The sequence below is a fragment of the Amphiura filiformis genome, chromosome 16, assembly GCF_039555335.1.
Source record: "Amphiura filiformis chromosome 16, Afil_fr2py, whole genome shotgun sequence".
Lineage (NCBI taxonomy): Eukaryota > Metazoa > Echinodermata > Ophiuroidea > Amphilepidida > Amphiuridae > Amphiura > Amphiura filiformis.
Window position 1 is genome coordinate 44,731,498 of NC_092643.1, and position 22,163 is coordinate 44,753,660.

The 22,163-nt window shown below is 36.5% G+C and overlaps 1 protein-coding gene across 1 annotated transcript; it reads left to right on the forward strand.

Moving 5' to 3' along the window:
- The first annotated feature begins 1,260 nt into the window (after positions 1-1,260).
- On the forward strand, positions 1,261-2,583 carry LOC140172678 (uncharacterized). Its single transcript, XM_072195810.1, has one exon. It carries the CDS (start codon positions 1,261-1,263, stop codon positions 2,581-2,583), a length of 1,323 nt encoding a protein of 440 aa, XP_072051911.1.
- The last annotated feature ends 19,580 nt before the right edge of the window (positions 2,584-22,163 follow it).

The window sequence follows — 22,163 nt, forward strand, 5'->3', positions numbered from 1 at the left end:
AGATGAGTTAAGGGTAGAAACACCAAAGTTGTCTGTACATCTGCTGTTAATGATAATGTTCACATAACAGTTTGTTCTCGATAGAATTTCAGTCATTTGTACTTTTGACTTTTGAAGTATTTGTCTGATGAGCCACTGGATCTTGTTGGAGTCCTCTGCCGTTTGTTACAACGGGATACTTAATATTTGCACAACATTAATAACCCTAATCTGGTTTGTAACTCTAATTCCAAATCTCAACCCCAAACCTATTTCTAACCCTAAATTGGAACCGTAACTCTCATAGTAAACCCAAATTATAACCGTAAGCGATTGCGCTACAGAGTCTTACTCTAAGTATAGAGAAGTGAAACTATTAAGAACAATCTATAATTAAAACGCGATTAATTTTGATAGACAGATATGGAGATATCCACAGAGCATATAGATAAGATAATAGATTATAAATAGATAGATGAAAACGTCTGACAAAAGTGTGTCCTTTTTATTGAACCACCCTGCAAGCATTGTTCTAATTTAAGAACAACGTGATTTTGAAATTCTACCTGAATGATAAACTTTTATAATAAGTTGTGTTATTTTAGTTAGTAATACTAGTTATTGTATTTACGAGTTATGAATCATCGGAAATGGTAATGTGACTATTTGGACACCCTGTATAAACACTATCATATTTTTGTATCAGATACAAAATCCTCCCAATCATTTTATGACACCTCTTTCAGATAGGTATTGATTTGTAACAGTTTTACGTGTAACGTTTATTGTGTGTTCTGATCTGATTTATTGATTAATATTTTGTTAATAAAACGAGTATCACTAATTATCATTGTACACTGCCTATCATTGTTTCATATACGAATCAGCAGCACCATTGTGAATGCAATAGAAGAAGTGCTAGTACCAGTATATTTTATATTATATGAGTATAATAATTCTATCAGTATATTTGTTAGTGCCAGGTTCATCAACTGAAAAGGCAACAGTGCTTCCGTGATGAAGAATCTGCAATGTGATTACATGGACGCAGACTTGTCTTATTTTCTATTATTATAAGTTCATCCATCAAACTTGTAGTACTGAGATCAATGACAAATGGTACAATGTCTCTTTGCTGAAAAGGAGACTACCACATTTGAGTCTTTGAAAACGAAAGCAGACACTATCTTGAAAAGCAGGGACTTCGTGGTGTTCACCTGACAATGAATTTTGTTGATGATTCAATGTCAAATTAACGATTGTGAAGATACACGGCGAGTAATGGCCTCCGTTGTTATACCAAAGATTGAAACTGAACTTGTTACAGACGATGTCAAATCTGTTTGTGGTATATGTCTCTCAGACCTCCAATATCCCAGCACGCTTCCTTGTCTTCACGCCTTCTGTTTAAACTGTCTTCAGGATTGGGCAAGACATGTTAGTGGACGTGTCACGTGCCCTAAATGTCGTGATGAAGTCTGTTTGAAGTCTGCTGCATCTCGCGAGGCAACGGGATTGGTTACTCCTTCACAATCACCAACACCATCAAGGCGATCCAGCACCAGTAGGGGAAGATATAGATCTCGAGGGCAGCAAGTGGAACTGTGTGCCACCTGTAATCGCCCTGAAAATGAAGTCATTGCAAGATGTCAGTTATGCAATGGGTTATGCAAGCAGTGTATGTCAAGACATAAGACTCTGTACCAAGGAATACAGCAACACATGGTGCATATACCAGCTGATATACGTAAGGGTGACAAATCGTCTTTGAGCCCAAAGAAGAGATGGATACTAGAAGATGTTTTTGGAGATGACGATGGTGGTCTTACTAATGCTCGTAATGTTGTTCACACAGCATCTGGATATTACGCGACTACCGATTGTAACAATGCATCATTGGTTAAAATCTTCAATAGGTACGGTGAGTTCAAGTTCAGTTTTGACACTAAGGTAGATCAAGATCCCATATCAGTTCCTTACGGCATTGTTATCGACTCAGAAGGGCGGTTTTTTGTTACAGATGAAAGTCCTTGTGTCAAAGTTTTTAACTCGGACGGAGTGCCTCTCTATCAGTTTTCTGCAGTATCTCCAGTTGGGAAACCATCTACTGAAGAACCTACGTGGATTCTGGGATTAGCCATCAATACAGCAGGAGAGATACTTGTTGGTGAGACAAGACAAATGTACATTAGTATCCACCAACAAGATGGCCGACATGTGTCCAGCTTAAAGGTGACTATTAAACCTCACTACATCGCTACAACTTCTGATAATGATATCATTGTCAGTTCTGGACGTGACAATGTGATCTTAGTTGTCGATGTTAAAGGCAATCATCTTCACAGCATAACATCTCATTCAGGACGGCTTCAAACGTCGTGGACTCCCAAAGGAGTCTGTTGCAATACCCTCAATGAAGTCTTCGTCGCAGATGCCACTATTGGACACGAAGGAATCTATCGGTATTCGGTGAATGGTAAACATATGGGCTGCGTCACTCGGAACGTGAGTAACCCTCATGGAATATATCTGACTACAGATGGAAAGAGGCTGGCAGTAGCTGAAGATACTCGAATCAAAGTGTTCAAGTGGAAGTCCGTATGAGTGTATGACAGAAACAATTAGGTTCATTTAGATTGTCAATTAAAACTGTTTGATGGGGATCAAATCCATTTTTGAGACACAGACATACCTTGTTACCATGGTTACAGTTTCATGCTGCTTCGGACACTGCATCAGATGATCAGGCTGGCAACCTTGTTTCTTCTTTCTATCGTTGGCGGTACTGGAAGCTGGTCAAAATGTCTTTAAGAAAGTTTCCCTCATCTCATCTCTAGGTTTGGAGGACGCTAATATCAGACCAAGGGAGGCCAACAGGAAGGGAATACAGATCAGAGAGATAATTTGGACCTGACAACGAGGACAAAACACTATGAATAGAGATGGTGGGAACTATTTCTTACCGAATATTTTCGATCAACTTCTAGCGCCACCAACCTTAGTAACTCAGGAAAGAAATCAAGGTTGGGAACCTGATGAAAACTGTAACAAGGTATACCGTATGTCACCAAAAATGGATTTAATAGTAACTATGAAGTCCCGTCAAACAATAACATTATTATTTTCAACAATAATTGTTATAAAAGTATAAACCTGTATAGTAAGGAAAAAAAACATTTGATTTGCATTTGATCATCACATAGCTTAGGCCGTATAAAATTAATGTTTTGGTTCTCGTCCAGAGGATTTTCATGAATTGATGAGGGAGGAGGTTTTTTTTTTTTTTTTTTTTTTTAAAATGTAAAATTAGCATTGTCAGTAGTTTTCGGTCTTCTCCAACAGTGCTCGAGGAAACGATGAGGCCCTTTTTTCTTTTTTTTTTTCAAATGTGAGATTTTGAGGGATAAATTCTCTAGAGTACCACAAAAAGACTTGGAAGTGATGCTTGTTCTCTAATAAACTTATTTATATGTATGAAGATTTCATAAATCATTCCAAAGTCTAAAAAATTGAAAAATCTAAAAAAAAAAAAAAAAATCTGACAAATCCCAGAAATTGAGGAGGGAGGGACGAGAACCAAAATATTAATTTTACACGGCCTTAATATGACAAATACAATATTTACCATACATTTGGATATAATCAGGCAGTGTGTTGCAATTCACCATTATCTTACACTAATGTGATTTCGACACAATTTAAAGCAAAATGCACACGTTTTCTTTCTGAACACACTACACAAAAGTATTGCAACATTGCTGAAAAAAGAATTCTGCAAACTGTAAATAAACCCTATCAAATAAACTCAACCGGAACGTATTGAAGAGATTCATCTGGAATACAATAATCAGATTTCAAAGTTTTTACAATGTAATTCCAAGAAAAAACTCACCATTTCCCATACAGTTTCGGCAATCTGTTGCCTTTCTCAATCGTGTCTGCCAATCGATCCTTTGTCGGATGGTATGACGTCATCGGAAGATGATGACGCCCTCTGGACCAATTGGTCATAGACGTAACTCAGTTGGTAGGCCCCCTCGTCGCCGGTCATTAGGCTCTCTTTCATACTTGGCTGTGATTTTCTATGACTAATTGATCTAGAGAAGCAGAATCGATCAGGACTATCTTGTGAGAATCGTCTTTTCAGTCAGGTAAATACCTTGATCTGGCTATATACTTTGATCAGCTCGTAATCGGCGGGAATAGCATTTATTAGAACAAGACTTCAATCAGTAATTTGTAATACTTCTGCAGATGTCACAAGACAATTCTCCAAATAAAATATATTGATATTAATCCACGATGTTATAAGGCCGCCGATTACGAGCTGATCAAACTGTAGTGTAAAATTGCAAATTGCCGGTATACACGAAATGTCATCTTGAGTTTAGGCTAAAATAGGAAATAGAACATTTTCGAAGCGCTCAATTATCCCAGCAAACCGGGCCTAAATAATGGTCAATGGGAAATTATCCCCCCCCCCCCCATCCAGGGGTGGGGGACACTTAACACAAATAACCATACGGGTATGCTCCCCCGGAAAGACCCGCTTTTCGCATCTCCGAAAGACTCCCTATATTTGACCAAAGCAGAGCTCCGAAAAACCCTTGATTTTGATAATTTCAGCTCTAATATCCCCAAAATGGCTCATTCCTCATCCGTTTTCTCAGATGATTTTCAACCAGAAAGCCTAGAAAGACCCTTGATTTTGACTGTTCACAGCTCCAAAAGTCTCCCATTTTACTTTGTCGCGGCTCCAAAAGACCCCCTTTTATCGGTACGCTGTCAGCTCCCAAAGACCCACCACCTCAAAATTCCGGGGAACATACCCACCAAAATGGCCCCATACGCCACAGAATAACGATGGGAATCGGAGCACCTGACATTGATATTACACTTGTTATTGTAGTAATATATATTATTCTGATATGATAATGATTTGATATTGTTAATACACTGATAATAAATATTCGATGTTAATTTACTGATATTGCACAGCTTGTCCGGTGTCACCTTGGACTTTAAACGTTTATTATATACTCAAGCGATTTTTTCCACCATAGCATAGTATCATTTTGTTTAAAAGAGTGTTTCAGTTTTCAATAAAAGCCTCTTGTACCATTCGCAAGGTGCCTATGTGGTTTGGGTTATATTTGAGTTCGGTCCAATCTCATTGATAACCAATGGATAAGGATAATAGATAGCCCTGTAATTCAGAATATTTGGTTAAAGTTTTTGCACATCAGTACAACGACTCGATGTCATACATAATTTATGTGACCTGCTCCCACGAAATGAGCATAAAGTCGCAAATTAGGAGTTTCGAGACGTTCAAATTGTTGAGTTGCTGTTCTTTATTTGAAGACACCTGTACAGTCAGTGGTATGTCCTTTGTGAATGGGCACATAATATGCTGTACTCACAAAGGACATATCAATACTAATACAGGTGTTTTCAAACTAAGAACAGCAGCTCAACAATTGGAACGTCTCGAAACTCCTAACTTGCGACTTTGTGCTCATTTTGTGTGCAGGTTACTTATACAGCACCACGAAGATATCAGTATTCTCTTGTCTGCTCACTATCAGGATTACAAGTTTAGGACACGTTTCACTAGATACCAGCTGCGGGTCTTGTAGAATTACCCACACTTGATTTGATGACGGATATGTTATCCGGTAGTCTTCAGAGCACACTGGTCCAATCTCAAGCACTGTATAAAAATATTAAATTTTACGATTTCAATACTAATGGATACGATTTGTCTGATACTCATTGATGCATCCGGTCAACATCTAGTCACGGAGTGTAAAGTCAGTCTTTTGTGAAGGCTTCTCTAATTGAAGTGTTTGAGGTTTACTTTGTAAACCAGTAGCTTCGTCACAGATGGAAAGCAGACACAACATGGCACAGACAACGAAGCAGGTGTGTTCGTTATGCTTGAAGGAATTTACAATCACTAAAGGTAATCAGTATCAATTAACACGATGTCCTACATGTATTGGAAGCCACCTGAAGGGCAATGGTCCTGAAGACAGAACCCATGAGACTATCAATTATACAACCGGTAAGGACAATGCCTCCAGTGCTGGATTAGCTGAAGATAAAATTGGTAGGAAAAATACCTCCGAAGTGAATACCAGCAAAATGAAGAAAAATCTTCAGAGCAATGCTCCTAAAAAGAGCCTCGAGAACAAGGGCATCAGAAACAATCGTAAGATCGCTCCTGCAGTATTTTTGATCATAATGGTCTTGCTTGGATGTGCATTGGTTAGTTTCTCTTTGACAAATGGTGGAGCATCTACAGGACACGATTACATGGAACCGTTTGGTGATCAGATTGATGTAGGTGAGCTTTTATCAGACGATATCAATTTAGAAGTTGATGACATTATACCCGATGACGACGCAAATAGTGAAGATGCACCACATGAAAGCTTAGAACTTGAATTTGTTTTTGGTAACTCTGATAATCCCAATGCTTTACATAATCCTATGAACATTGCAACATCTTCCGATGGTCAAATAGCCGTAGCCGATTGGAATCGCAATAGAGTTAACATCTTTAATTCAGACGGGTCGTTTCTATTCAAACTGGACACCAGATTAAGTCTAGATTACCGGACAACTTCTAACCCCGTCGGTATCGCCATTGCTTCATCTGGACATTACTACGTGACAGATTCAAATCCATGGATTAACGTCTACACATCGCGCGGGGAGCATATGTTTCAGTTTCAAACCAGTTCACCAAGAAAGCTTAATGAATATTCAAAAGGAGATTTGAGAACTTATGGGTTAACCATCGACAGCAAAGGCCGAGTGATAGTTGGGGAATACTGGAATAACTTTATAACTATCCACAAGCCGAAAGGTACTGTAATGAAATCCTTTAACGTCACCACTGAACCTAGATTCCTCTCGACCTTCCAGAACAAGATCGCTATTGGGTGTCTTCATTGTAGGAAGCCGATACAAGTTATTGATTACATATCAGGAAAGCTGTTGTTCACTATCAGCAACCCATTGCGTGATAAGTCCTGGAGTACTGCTGGTGTCTGCTTCACAAAGAATGGTGATATCCTCGTCGCCAGTAGTAGCTCAAAAGGTAACGCGGGTATTTATAGATTCAGCTCAAACGGTGAATTCAAAGATTGTGTAACTCGAAATATTAAGAACCCACGCGGCATGGTGGTTTCGGTAGATGGTAATAAAGTTATGGTGGCTGATGGAGCTGAGGTGAAAGTTTTCCATTGGAGATGAAAATAAGAACGGTGAAAATAAGAAATACCGGTCAAATATGGAAAAGAAAGTGATTGATTTAGTTCATTTGAACAAGATTTCAAACAAATCATGAGAAAAACCATCGCGAAAAATGACAGTATATAAACTATTACATTTGAATTTACTCCTGTAGTCTATTTTCACAGAAAACGTTTTAAATATCGGGTTTTATAAAGGGTATAAAACGTTTTAATAACATTTAGAAAACATTTCTGAAAACTTGATGCAAAACATTTTAACACACATTAAGTGTCAACAAAATATTTTGTAACAATGTTTGCCTAAAAATGTTTTTGCAATATCATTTTGACAACATTTCTTAAAATGCTGTTTTAGTGGGGTTTTTTTATATCAAACATTATAAAAATGTTTTCATGACCTTTATACAACCCTACATTTAAATGTTACAAAACGTTTTGAGCAAAACCAAAACGCGTTTATAACGTTTTCAAATCTTTGTTTTGTTTGTTTTCTGGGTTTCTGCGTTAGATCAACGTGGTTACAGGTTTTGGGCAATGAGGGACAGTCGTAACAATAATGATCCCAGATTGGAAAAAGCAATCATGACTATTTTAGCTGCAGTGCATTATGATCTTGGGTGCAAGATTGTTGCGATGGATGTCGCAAACCATAAACTTTAAATTAAGGATTGTGATAAATCTATTAATATTTTAGAGAACAGATGATATCCATATTGTGATCGTGCAGCTGACAAACCTGGCAGCTTTGGGTGTGTATTGAGTATTAGCCGACTCTGTGGTAAACCTACAGTACAGTTAGTGTTAATTTCTTGGTTTTTTGTTTACCTTTTTCTTTCTTTTGTTCAAATGTTGTTCTTGTCTTGTTATATTGCTTTAAGGTCGCAAATATGAATTCAATAATTCTGACAAATAAGTTTGTTTTCAGCATTCATGGTATTTATATAATTTTGCTGTAAGCGATGTGTGTGTGGGGTGGGGGGCATTAGCGCGAAACGGGTGACCACTCCCACAGGGACCGATTGCACCGGTACTCACTCTGACTTCATCAGTTCTGAAACTGATGAAGTATTGTAAAATGTGGCATAATTATTTTTAAACAACACTGATTAACGGATGAACTGAACAGCCAGTTTATTTATTTATTTATTTATTTATTTATTTATTTATTTATTTTTTATTTTTTTTATTTATTTTATTTATTACACTTTATCACTGGCACAGAATTACAAGAAATATATAATATTGCACATAAGTTACATCAAAAATTACACAATAATATGAAAGGAACATTTGTTTTAAAAGTCCAGTGAATGGCTGGAGCGAACAGGTGCCAGGCACCTCTAAGACCGCCCCACCAAAACCAAAAAAGAAGGGAAGGGAAAAATAAATTAGAGGGGGAAAATGCAGGTAAGTTACATTTGCCTGCAATTTGGACAATTGAATATATGAATACAAAAGCCACCTAAGTCCATACTTTGGCCAAATTGAGTTAAGCATGGGAAATTGTTGCTATACATAGGCCTGTCATATGTATGAAAGAACAACTCAAATTCATTCTCTGTGTCTATTAAGCATGTGAAAAATAGCATGTATGAAAGAATCACCCAATTCCATGATTTGAGTCTTGTAACACATTGATTGAAATCCATTATGTATAAAAGTCCACTTGTAACACATTCATTGCTAGAGAGTGACTTTTGAACAAAAAATGGGTTTAATAAAGGAAAGTGTGTGGTTTATATTACATGGCAGAATGCTTATCAACATTATACATACCTGTGTGCTTTATTTTGTATTATCTTACTAGTGGTAATCTCATTCTAACATTGTTGTCTTTGTATATGATTCAAAAAACCACCTAAGTCCAAAATTTAAAATGAACCCCACGAAGTCCCTGAAATGCTAATCGTCATACCTAATACAGGTTAATCCACTCATTTGCACGTAAAACTTACCATATTGACCAGGTAAATCTAACTGAAGGAATTAAAATGATACACAGGTTTTCTCTCAAAATCACTTCCTATGGACTTAGGTGGCTTTTGTATTCATGTATTCAATTACAAAAAGAGGTCCAAGTGCAAACAGAAGTTGCATCAAAGGTGCGAGCAAATTTGGACTGGTAAAACTCCAAAACTTGGTGCTTAAATGAAGCAACAGAATTTGTAGATCTGATAATACTAGGGAGCTGGTTCCAAATGGGCACCATACGCTGAAAAAAGCCCATCTTGTGGCACTCAGTTTTAGAAAGCTGATTTTTACCAGCAACAAAGGATCAGAGGAAAATCTGGTGGTGGGACGGTCTTTGTTAATACCATTGAAAACTACATAATCATCTAGATTGATGTCATATAATCCCAGATTGCACTTGAAAAATATATTGAGATCAACATATTCTCTTCTAAAACTTAATGGGAGAAGAGTTAGCTCTGTTAACCTTTCTTTGTACTCAGCCTCGGGATAGTTGCCCTTCTCTGGACCCCCTCAACTTTCTGGATGTTGCGCTTTGAGGTACCACTCCAGAGGGACTGCAATATTCCAAATCACTACGAACCAAGGCTGAGTACAAAGTCCTGGATACATTACGAGGGCATTGAAGCCAATGGTGCGTTTAATCATACCAAGTTTTTTGTTACACTTTTTAACAACCCTGTTAATGTGATCATCCCAAGTGAAAGATGAGGAAATATCAAGACCAAGATCTTTAATGGAACTAACACGGTCTAGAATGGCACCATTCATGCCGAATTGCATTCCTACGTCTGGTGATTGATATGATCTGGCATTTAGAGGGATGAAAATGGAGATCCCAAGTTTTGCTCCAATTAAATAATGCATCAATATCACTTTGCAGCATGTGACAATCAGAGACATCAGAGATGTTTTTATAACATTTAGAGTCATCTGCAAACAAAGCTAAAGAAGAATTCTGGGCAACACTGGGCATGTCATTTATGTACAAAAGAAAAGCATAGGCCCCAATATTGAACCTTGGGGTACCCCTGAAACAACTGGAAGCCAGTCGGAATTTACCCCATCAATAACAACCCTCTGCCTCCTCCCTGTTAAATAAGCGCGAAACCAATTGAGGAGGTCAGAATGAAAGCCAAAAGATTGCAATTTGTGAAGCAACAAGCTATGACAAACACTGTCAAAAGCTTTCGAGAAATCAAGATAGATCATATCAACTTGCCCAGCGTTGTCCAGAGTAGAACTGACTTCATGAAAAACGGATAAAAGCTGTGTCACAGTGGAGCGACCTTTGATAAAACCATGTTGCAGATGGTATAATTGGTCTTTAATTGCGGGGAACACTTGATCAAAAATAGCTCTCTCCATCACTTTTCCACATAATTATACACAATAGTGACACAGGTCTATAATGTTCAGCACGTTGCCTGTCAGACTTTTTAAAAACAGGAACAACATTGGCTTTTAACCAGGTCTCAGGCATAATGCCAGAACTCAAAGATAAGTTAAAAATGTGGCACAAAGGAAAAACAATTTCATGAGCGCATTCTTTCAAGACCCCATATCCCATCAGGACCAATAGCTTTGGAAACATTTAAATTGCACAAGATCTTGAGGACATCACATTCGTTGATCTGAATATTACCCAGTGAAGGATGTTGAAACCCATGTATCTTTGGCAACTGTGTGTTGGAAGTTGGCTGAGTAAAAACAGAATAAAAATAGTTGTTAAAAGAGAAGCTTTTCTCTAGCTGTTGTAGCTGTGATGTTATCCCAGCTGATAACTTTTGGAAGAGATTTGGATTTTGTTTTGATCTAAAAATGACCAGAATCTCTTGGTGTTATCAACAACACTTTCACCAAGACTATCAATATACTCATTAAACTTGGCAGAGAGCAAATTTTTGAAACGATTACGTAACTTCCGAAAATTGGCCCAGTGGCTAGAGAGATTTGATTTTTTAGCACGCCTCCACGCAGTTTCCTTTTTGTTTTGGAGATGCCTAACTTCTGCGTCAATCCACGCTGGGGCCGAAGAGTCTTTGATCTTAATTTTTGGTATGTAATCGTCTAAAACCTTGGTGAATATTTCTGAAAATAAATAAGTTGCTTAAAATATTGTTTCAGAATTTTTGTTAAGCAACTGGTTATTTTACAATACTTTAAACAGCGTTTTAACCTACCAAAGGTTACGAAAAATGTTTATCTAGCTTTCCCAACGGTTACAGAAAAATTATATTTTTAAGTTGAAAGATGCAGCATATTTTAGCGTATTATAAAAGTACAATTCTTGTTTAAAAATTGTCCAATCAGGTCTCTATATTAATTTTTGACTTTATTTTAGATTTTATCATTTTGTATGTGTAATTTTCCTTAAACAACGATTAGGTTCCCCATATTATTACTATGTATCATTACCAAACATAATATTGAGTGGCATTATTACATACAAACTATGGGAGTTGTTTTCTGTTATATAATTTTCAACTTTGACCCAAAAACTCGAGAAAGGAAGTTAATTTATTTTAAACAATATTTACATTTGAATTTAAAATTTGTTTCCGCACAATTGCACATTAATTCACTTTACACATATCTGTAAAAGTTCTACATTGATTGAACTTTCAAAAATATAAAATAATCTGCATACTTAAAAGGCGTCAACTGATTAATTACGATTAGATTTACAAAACCTTCTCGCTTCGTGAATTTGTGGCACCCTTTACATATATATAATACAGCCTGTCTAAAAAAAATTGTGCAAGTAAAAAGCGCCCTCTTTGGCAATTAGAAAATACCGTTGTAATTTGAACAGAACAAACGGTATTTGAGAGCTACGACTACGCCCTTGACGTGGATGTAAGCATCATGTCACAACGGTATTGTCTAATTGCCAAAGACGGCGCTTTTTACTTGCACAATTTTTTTAGACAAGCTGTATAATACAATAACATAATAATACTAACTTAAGCAAAAAAAGACATCAATGTGTAATTTAATTTATTAAGGAAAACAAGCCTTATAAGTAGACATCAAACTTTATGATTGCGAGATTCAACAAAAATTTGCTGTTACACACACAAATTAGATTTTATAACCAGTATTTATTACACCGATTTCCACAGTTAAAATATAACGTACACATTGGATACATCATTCGAATACAAAGCAAAACTATTATTACACGTGCACATGCATGCACGAGCAAATCAAAGCCCTTATATCCGACCTCTACATGTGAAAACGGTGGAAAGGCGATTATTGGCACCTACGCGTGTACATAGTATATGATAAAGTAGAACAATAATGAATAATAATGATATTGGAGTTACAAATTACAAAATAAATTTTTGGCGATAAACTCCCGAGGAAGAGCCACAAGGCAGACAGGGAACAAAACACCACAAACGGGCGAAAAAAAACCCGGACACAAACTCAAGTCCGATTCAGAAGTTAATTAAAACTAAAAAAAATCATACTTTTATCATCCTACCAATGGGCTATTCCAGATGTATTCCGCACCCCCCCTATGGAAGACAATTAAAAAAAATACAATTCCAGCTGGAATTGAGATGTATCCAGAATTCCAGCAGTCATTTTAACACAGATTCCGGCTGGAGGGTATGGAAGACATTGAGATTAGGTGAAATTCCGGCTGCTAAAATTAACAAAAAAAACAAGAGTGGGGATTGTGAAAGGCCATGATGTGCCTATGGAAGACATTCATATTTCTTAATATTCCGGCTGGAAAATGGTAAAAAATGCTCAAATTGGGCTATTACGCATAAAGCAGATAACAAATCAATAAATATATGAGAAGTCTATAAAGACCCTATGGAAGACATTGGCATTTATGTGATTTCCGGCAGGAATGGAAAAAATGCTCCCATTCCAGATGGACCCTATGGAAGACATTTGCCTTACTTTCAAATCCGGCTGGAAAATGGGAAAAATTCTCGAATTCCAGTTGGACCCTATGGAAGACATTCGACTTCCCTTCAAATCCAGCTGGAAAATGGGAAAAATGCTCAAATTCCAGCTGGACCCTATGGAAGACATTCGCCTTCCCTTCAAATCCGGCTGGAAAATTGGGAAAATGCTCAAATTCCAGCTGATTTGTTTAAAATTGTTTATATTTAGAACACCAGCATGATCAAACCTATGTAAGGCTTAAAGGGGTGTGTCATAACAGCACTTTTGGGAATTGTAATAGTGCAGTTACGACATCAACACAATGGAAGGCAAAACACCTTTCTTGTTTTATTTGTTCTAACAATTAGGTCATATTTTGCTTGAGTAATTCATTTATTTTGGGTTTTATCATAAGTACATATTTAAGCAAGAAACTGACAGAAAATTAGGTATCAGAATTTTATATCTTCTGTAACTCAAGTACTATACCTCTAGCTCTGTCTCAGCCTGGAAAAATAACTTGTAGGCCTTCTACTCATGAACCACCAACAGTTGCAGGAGCATAGCATTTATGGTAAAAACTGAGCACAGTAAAAATCAAGCTCGGGCTCTGTCCTCGATGTCAGTTGGACTACCATCGCTAGACTATTTTCTCAGGGGGTGTACAGAGATATTGGGCTCCAACCAAAATTCATCCATTTGAACTATTCCAGATCCAACCGTTTTTATCTAAAATTGTAGAAAAGGTGTGGAAGATTTTGGAATTCCAACCAAATTAAACGGTTTAGGCAATTCCAAATCCAACCAGAATTTGTGGAAAAGGTGGAGGAAAATTCAGAATTCCAAGCACATTTAACAGTCGAGCCATTCCAAATCCAGTAATTTTTTCAAAATGTACCTGAGAGGTGTGGAAGATTATGGAATTTAACACAGTCGAGCCATTCCAAATCCAACCATTTTCCCAATGTACATCAAAAGGTGTGAAAGATTCAAATTTGACTATGGCCAAACATAGCCCAACTGGAAAAGTATATTGTACATCATACACAGTTACCTTAGGGGTTGTGCAATTATTATGACTTTTTACCATCATTCATCAATTATTATAACTAGCGATCACCCGTCTTGCGCGGTCAGAGTCTTTCGCGGTTTGTAAATTTTTTATATTTTGTGAACATGTAAATGTTTTATTTAATGTGATTAATGGTATGAGAGGAGATTATATATATCTCAATTTGCAAACATTAAATGCTCTATGAATGTGTGCCCAAAATTGCTTTACCCCCCCCTGCCAAAAGTGCTTCCCCTTTCAACTAGCCAAAATTCTTGTCCACCCAATTTTCCCTCCCCAGGACCATAATTATTGCACTACCTCTAGGTCTGTGATTGACAGCATTTAATTATAGAATTTTTTCTACAAGCTATACATATAGGTCATCTCAGGACAAAATGTTCCCCACCCAGATCTGATTGACATCTAGAACCTGAGACACAGCCTCATTTCTCATGACATAGTTCAAAATTTTTCAACTGAAATCTAATACAATATTAAACCCCAAATTACTGAGAATGAGATACAGGCAAGGGCAGATCATAATTAAATCTGACAGGTAACAAGTTTATTCTTAGTGGTTTACACACACATTCCACACAGTAAAAGTAAATCCCTGTTCATGGTCAAATGTGCTGAATGATATTCAGTATAAATATTGTGTTTTGAATGTTCATGAAATCACAGATCCTGGAAATGAAATCAAAAAATGTGCAAAATTGAGCCTGGGAAATTGAGCAAAATGATATTATTTTAGATTGAAACTGGCTTAATAATATCACAGATGATATTTTCATTGAGGCCGCTTCCAGGCAATACAGTATTTAATACAGTACAGTACAGTATTAACATTTTCTATGCCAATTAAACAACAAGTTTACCACCATTATTTCACTTTTTCACTTTTCTATATTTTTCCTTGAACAAAACTAAACTTAAACATGTTAAATGACAGCCCATATTTGGTAACAAGTAAATTTCTCTGTATGAAATATGTCTGCTCTATTTTGAAATTTGCTGTGAGAAATTTTCTGCTCTTAGTCTTGTTTGTTTCATGCAATTAATTTTACAGAATTTGTTGTTTTGTTTTACACCGATGCATAAAAAAAAATCTCTACCCAACTCTGTATAGGTATAGGCCTATATAGGTTTTCTCAGTTAATTTAACACATTTTCGTCATATTTAATATCCTGTTAAGTTTGAATTCGTCCATAAAATTTGGAAGTGTCTATTTGTAAACTTAAATTTCGTCTTTGGTCAAATGAATTCATATTTTGATCAAAAAGATTCATACAATGTTCATTTTTAAATCCCATTGAATTTGTCTCACCTGTTGCACGGACAGTACTTGCACAAATATAATTAGTCTTTGTTCATTAATTTACATGCTTTGATCAAAACAAATTTGTCCTCCATATATGTTATAATAATGCATTGTGGGCCTTCAATTTTTGGATTGCAGCTTAGATTTGAACCACTGGTCTTGAGTTCTCACCTTACAATATACAATAAACGGAATTTATATAGCGCCTTAGCATAAGTATGAACAAAGCGCTTTACAATGATCTTAAAAGTACAACTTACACTACATCTTAGGCTACAGTAAAATGTACAACTTAAAAAAAAAAAAAACTTAGTTTGGAAACAAATAGGTTTTCAGATTAGATTTAAAAGTGGCCAGACTATGTGAAGTATGAAGTTTTACAGGTAATTTGTTCCAGAGAGCTGGCACAGAATTGCAGAAGGCATTATTCCCATATGATGTGTGAGTTCTTTTACATTCAAGCAGACTGCCATCAGCATGTGATCGTAGGAACATACCACCAGAAAAAGTGTGAGATTTTAGGAGATTTTGTATGTACAGTGGTGTTGTTTCATGTCTACTTTTATAAGCGAATGTGAGTACTTTGTAGGTAATACGCTCATTTACTGGAAGCCAGTGAAGCTCTTTCAAAAGAGGAGTGGTGTGTTCCATACGGTTTGCCTTGAAAACAAGTCTGGCAGCTCTGTTTTGTATTTTTGTATTTTTGTGTGTTTTTTACAGTTGTTCCATATAATAAAGAGTTACAATAATCAATTCGAGAAATAACAAGTGAGCGGACAGCATGGTTGCAAGTATCTTTATCAATATAACAGCGAATGCGTCCTATATTACGAAGATGATAATTTAAAGAGTGAGAGACAGCAGATATTTGAGATGACATAGACATGGTTGAATCAAAAAGAACTCCAAGGTTGCGCACAGAATCAGATGGTTTGATAATTGTTCCACATACGTTAAGAGTTGGTTCATATATATATATTTCAAATTATATGCAGGAGCTAGCAACAAAGAATTCGGTTTTATCTTCATTCAGTTTAAGCTTATTTACATTCATCCAATTCTTGATTTCAGCATACATGATTCCAATTTGAAAAGTGCAGTTACACTATCTCCAGGTATGCGGGGATTAAATTCTGTATATATTTGTGTATCATTTGCATATATGTGATAGTTCAATCTGTGTTTCTGGATAATTTTTCCAAGTGGGTATGTGTAGTAGCTAAACATCCCAGGACCTACCACTGATCCCTGGGGTAGGCCAAATTCCATTGTTTGAGTTTTAGAAAAATCACCACCTATACCAACTTGGCTATTGCGTCCTTTGAGGTAGGAGAGAGTATCCAGGATCGCACGGCTCCATTAATGCCAAGAGATTTTTCAAGTCTATCATTCAAAATATCAAAATCAATAGTGTCAAAAGCTGCACTTAGATCTAATAATACAAGATAAACAGCTTTTTTGTTGTCCAGTGCACATAAAATATCATTTTCACTTTCAGAAGAGCAGTTTCTGTTCCATGATTAGGCTTGTAAGCAGATTGGTAAGGCTCCAGCAAACAATTCGTAGACATATGGGAAAACATCTGTGACATAACACATTTTTCCATAATTTTTGAAAAACATTTAATATTGGAGACAGGCCTATAATTTTAAGTTCATTAGGATCCAGGGTGCTTTCTTTATGATAGGGGTGACAATAGCTTGTTTCAAGGAGTTGGGAAAAGTGCCAGACTTTAGTGATATGTTAATAACTGTAGTTAAGGTGGGAATGATTGATGACATGCATTGCTTGAGTAGCCAGGTTGGAATAACGTCAAGAGAACAATTCTTATTTGGTAACTTGCATATAATTTTTCTGACAATTTCTTCCTCTACCAATTCTTGCATTGACTGTATTTGATTGAGTTCTTGAACTTCGCCCATATAAAAAATAAGGTAGCGGATGCCTACCCGGTGCTGATCCGCAAGGTATCCGATACCTTGTGGATGTCATTTTTAAAGACATCCGATGGCACCCGCTAGCAGATTAGTTTTCGGATGCCTCAAAGTCAGAGGTGGGAGCTACCGGGTAGGTATCCGGTACCTTAACAAGATATCCAAAAAGGCACCCGCTAACTTAGTCAATAAAGGGAGGCATCCGAAAGGGCACCCGCTAACTTAGTCAAGAAAAAGGAGGCATCCGAAAGGTATCCACTAACTTAGTCAATAAAAGGAGGCATCCAAAAGGTATCCGCTAAGGTCACATGATCACCAACTGCCATTTCAAATTTGCTGTTGGATTCATGCAACAAGCTGTTCTCTTGATGGTGGTGTTTTGGTCTCTTCACACAAATCATTCATTCTTTATGGAGAATTTTATACTACAGATGACTACAATGACTCCCGGCAATGACTATATATATATATACACATGTAGATGCACAGGTAAATTAAAGATTTGCAGAGTTGCATTTCAAGCAGTAAATGTTATAAGCTTATCAACTGCATGTACATGTGCACAGGCTGCTGAATTTTGCGGTATGCACTTGCAAGTATCAAAATTAGTTTTCTGTGATAACCTTGCTTCTAGCCACTGCAAATTGGATTCATATCATTGGCAATTACTTATACATGTCTAAAAGGTTGGGGATTGGAGGTATAATGGTACAATACAAGTATATAGCATGTGGCGTACCTCTGGGCCCAGCTAGGTTGGCACTTATAGGAATCTGAAACATTGTTAAACTAAATTGTACAGGCCTAATTGGATTTTAGTTTTGCATTTTACTTTGTGTTATCATGTCATTATGTACAATTTATGCTTGGGACTCAAAATCATTTAGTGTAACTGTTCAGGAATTCATTGTGTTTTACAGATTTTGTGTTAAAGTAAATTCCAATGTACTGTATTACAGTAAAAACTGCACCGCGATAATAAAGCTCACATGTTCGTCAGTTTGTTGTATCCACGGTTAGGGGCTGTGCAATAATTATGAGATTTTTGGCGAGTCGAAAGGGGCGGGGGGAAGCAATTTTTGGCCATCCGAGGGGGGGGGGGGCAAGCAATTTTGCTACACATTCATGGGGCGTGCCTTTTAAATAAAACACTCTAAAAAGGCTTAGGAAAACCGTACGGAAACGCTTTAATATGCACATTTTCTTGCTCGCTGCGCTCGCAACATATATCTAGACCATTTAAAGTTTGCAAATTGGGATCCTAAAAATTTGGCATGTGTAAAGGGGGGCAAAGATTTTTGGATAGCCGAGAGGGTGAGCAAAAATTTTTTACCGGGCCGAGAGGTGGGGCAAGCAATTTTTGGTGAGCCGATCAGAAATTTTACCCCCCGGGGGGCTCATAATTATTGCACAATCAATGTATTGCCTCATTTACATGAATGAACTTCCACAAGAATGTTGTCAAGGGACTGTGCAATAATTATGAGCCCTGGGGAGGAAAAAATTGGGGGGGCAAGACATTTTGGAGAGCCGAAAGGGGGTGGCAAGCAATTTTGGCCATCCGAGAGGGGGGGACAAACGATTTTTGGCACACATTCACATGGGGCACCTTTAAAAGAAAACGCTCTAAAAAGGTTTAGGAAAACAGTACAGAAACGCTTAAATATGCAAATTTTCCTGCTCGCTGTGCTCACAACATGTATCTAGACCATTTAAGGTTTGTAAATTGGGATCCCAAAAACTTGGCATGCACAAGGGGGGGGTGGTCAAAGAATTTTTGGCGGACCGAGAGGAGGGGGCAAGCGATTTTTGGCAGGCCGAGAGGGGGGGAAAGCGATTTTTGGCGAGCCGTTCGGAAATTTTACACCCGAAGGGGGCGCATAATTATTGCACAGCCCCTAAATATATGCCGACCGCGAGTGCGGTTTGTTGAAAACCATTGATGCCAATTGTAATGTGCCAAATGACATCGGGTACTTATCCGGTGGTTCCAAAAAAAGCCATCGGATAGTTATCCGGTAAGCGTCCACTAAAGGTTCTCAAAAGTTTTCCACAAAAGGAACCCAAAAGGCACCCGGTACTTATCCCATTGCTATTCACAATGCCATGGAGGCATCCGATAGGCACCCGATACTTATCCCGTACTTACCCGATGGCTATTCACAATACCATGTAGGCACCCGATAGGCACCCGATACTTATCTGGTACTTACCCGATGGCTATTCACAAGTGACCAGATACCATGGAGGCATCCACTAAAAGGTATCGGGTGCTTACCCGGTATCTACCTAATTTGCATGTCATTTTAGCCGGTGCTTACCCGGTGAGTAGCGGATAGGTATCCGCAAAGTTGTGTTTTTTCGGTATGTATTTGGATGTTATTACCATTTTGTCCAGATTATTTCGGATTTTGACAATCTTGTTTTTGAAGAAGTCGGCAAACGAATCGCTAAGTTCTTTGTATGAGTCACATGATGGTAGAACTTTGGCACCCTTATTGAGAAGTTTATTTATAATTTGAAAAACCTGTTTGTTGTCAGCGGCTGCTAGTTGTTCATTATAATAAGATTTCTTGGCTTTACTGATATAGATCTGAACAGACTTGTCTATTAAACTCATCTGACCAAAAAGCAGTTATCACAATAATATGGCAGCGAGACAAAGCCATACAAGCACGTTTGAAATATATAATGATATAAAAACAAGAAAGAAAAAAAAATAAAGGGAAACAAATAATAATAATGAAAAAAGAAAACAAAATAAAAGAAATAAAGAAATATGAAATATATAGAAAGGAAAGAAGAAAGAATGAAAGAAAGAAAGACAGAAAGAAAAAAGAAAATATGTAGGCCTACTTCTACATGCTTTAGGCTATTTTAGCATGTGTCTAGTGTCTTCATGGGTGTTACCATATTATATAGGAGAGGGGGCTTGGGAGTTATGATCAGGCAGATTGTTTTTGCTGCCAATGGCGGCAATGTTTTTTTTTGGCCGCCGAAGTGGCGAAGTTGTCTTTTTTTTTCATTTTTAATATAGAATTTCTTAGTTAATTTAACACATTTTTTCATTATATTTAATATCCTGTTAAGTTTGAAGTCCATAAATATACAAAATCCTCTTCAAAATCTAAATTTTTGTTTTCAGCTTAAAAACATATTTTGATCCAATGGCCTCCATCCCATTCCCTAAAGCCTTCCTTTCTTCCTGAATCCATGACTCAAGACTGGTACTTTGCTTCTACAATCTGTGCTCATGCAAGGTGTGTGATTTGATTGTAACATATGATGTATTCTTCCTCTACTCCCTACTCCAGAAAAATACAGAACTATTTTTTTTTTTTAAATAAAAGAAATATTATCCTGTTATGCCACATGAAACATAGCTAAATCCTTATCCTAAGTAGCGATTAAAGTCAAATTTTAATATTTAGCCAGTTTAGGGATCTGGAATGAGCGTTTTGAGCGTTTCGAGAGTATTTTGTGGGACATGAGAGCACATCAGACATATCGAATTGCATTCTGAATACGAAGAATGTCTTTCTGATATCAAATAATTTTCATTTTTGAAATTCACGATATAATACAAATTTGATGACAAATTTATATTAAAATTTGATATTTTCACATTTTTGATAACAGTCCTCAAAGTAAATTTTATAATTCTAATGATATATTCTTAAAGTGTATGTAGCTGGGAGGAAAAGCAGACGATCAATTGAAAATTTTGACCTTTCATATTGAAGATACAGATTTTTTTCCCAAAAAGACTTAATTCTTTTTGGTGTTTGGGGAAAAAATTCATATCTTCAATACGAAAGGTCAAAATTTTCAATTGATCATCAGCTTTTCATCCCACTTGTAACACTTTAAGTATACATCATCAGCTTTATAAAGTTTACTTCGAGTACTGTTAAATATCAAAAATATCAATTTTTAATCATTTGCCATAAAATGTGTATTACATTGATAATTTCAAAAATCAAAATTATTTGATATCAGAAGGACATTCTTTGTATTCAGAATGCAAATTTTCGATATGTCTGATGTGCTCTAATGTCCCAAAATAAATACTATCCAAACATTCATACCCCATCCCTTAAGGTTTTTGTTGTGGAAATGGACATTGACACTACAAGTACTGGCATAGGGGTTAGGCCTACTGTTTAACATTTTAAAAAGGCACGAGGTAACTTATAATTAGGGCTAATTAAGTATTATTTTCTTTATTTTGAAACAAGTGGTCACAGCCCAATATCAACAGTACATTTTGGAACTGCGGATTTAATTTTATTGCAATTATGGTTGATTTTATACATTGATAATAATGCAGGGGTGTTCTAAGCCCGGTAAGAAAGTAGCAAATGAATGTAATTAAAATGTCATCTAACAGAGAAAATGTCAAATAAAAATAAAATAATTAAACATTTAGGCCTACATGTAGCAATTCTCAATTTTGGATGCAAGTGGGAAACAGTACACTCAAAATCAATTGTTGAAGGCCTTTATCATTTCATTGCTACACCAAAATTGTGCTGCAAGGCATAAAACAATAAGAGGAATATAACTTAAAATATGTTTGAGAAAGGGATATTCTTGTCAAGCATATTTCAATAATTGTAATATCACATTTAGTTCAATCTGATATCATTATCAAATAATTGGTAGATAACTACAATTTAATACAACATTGGCAATTTTTTTAAATCCCGCAAGAAAAACAACAAAC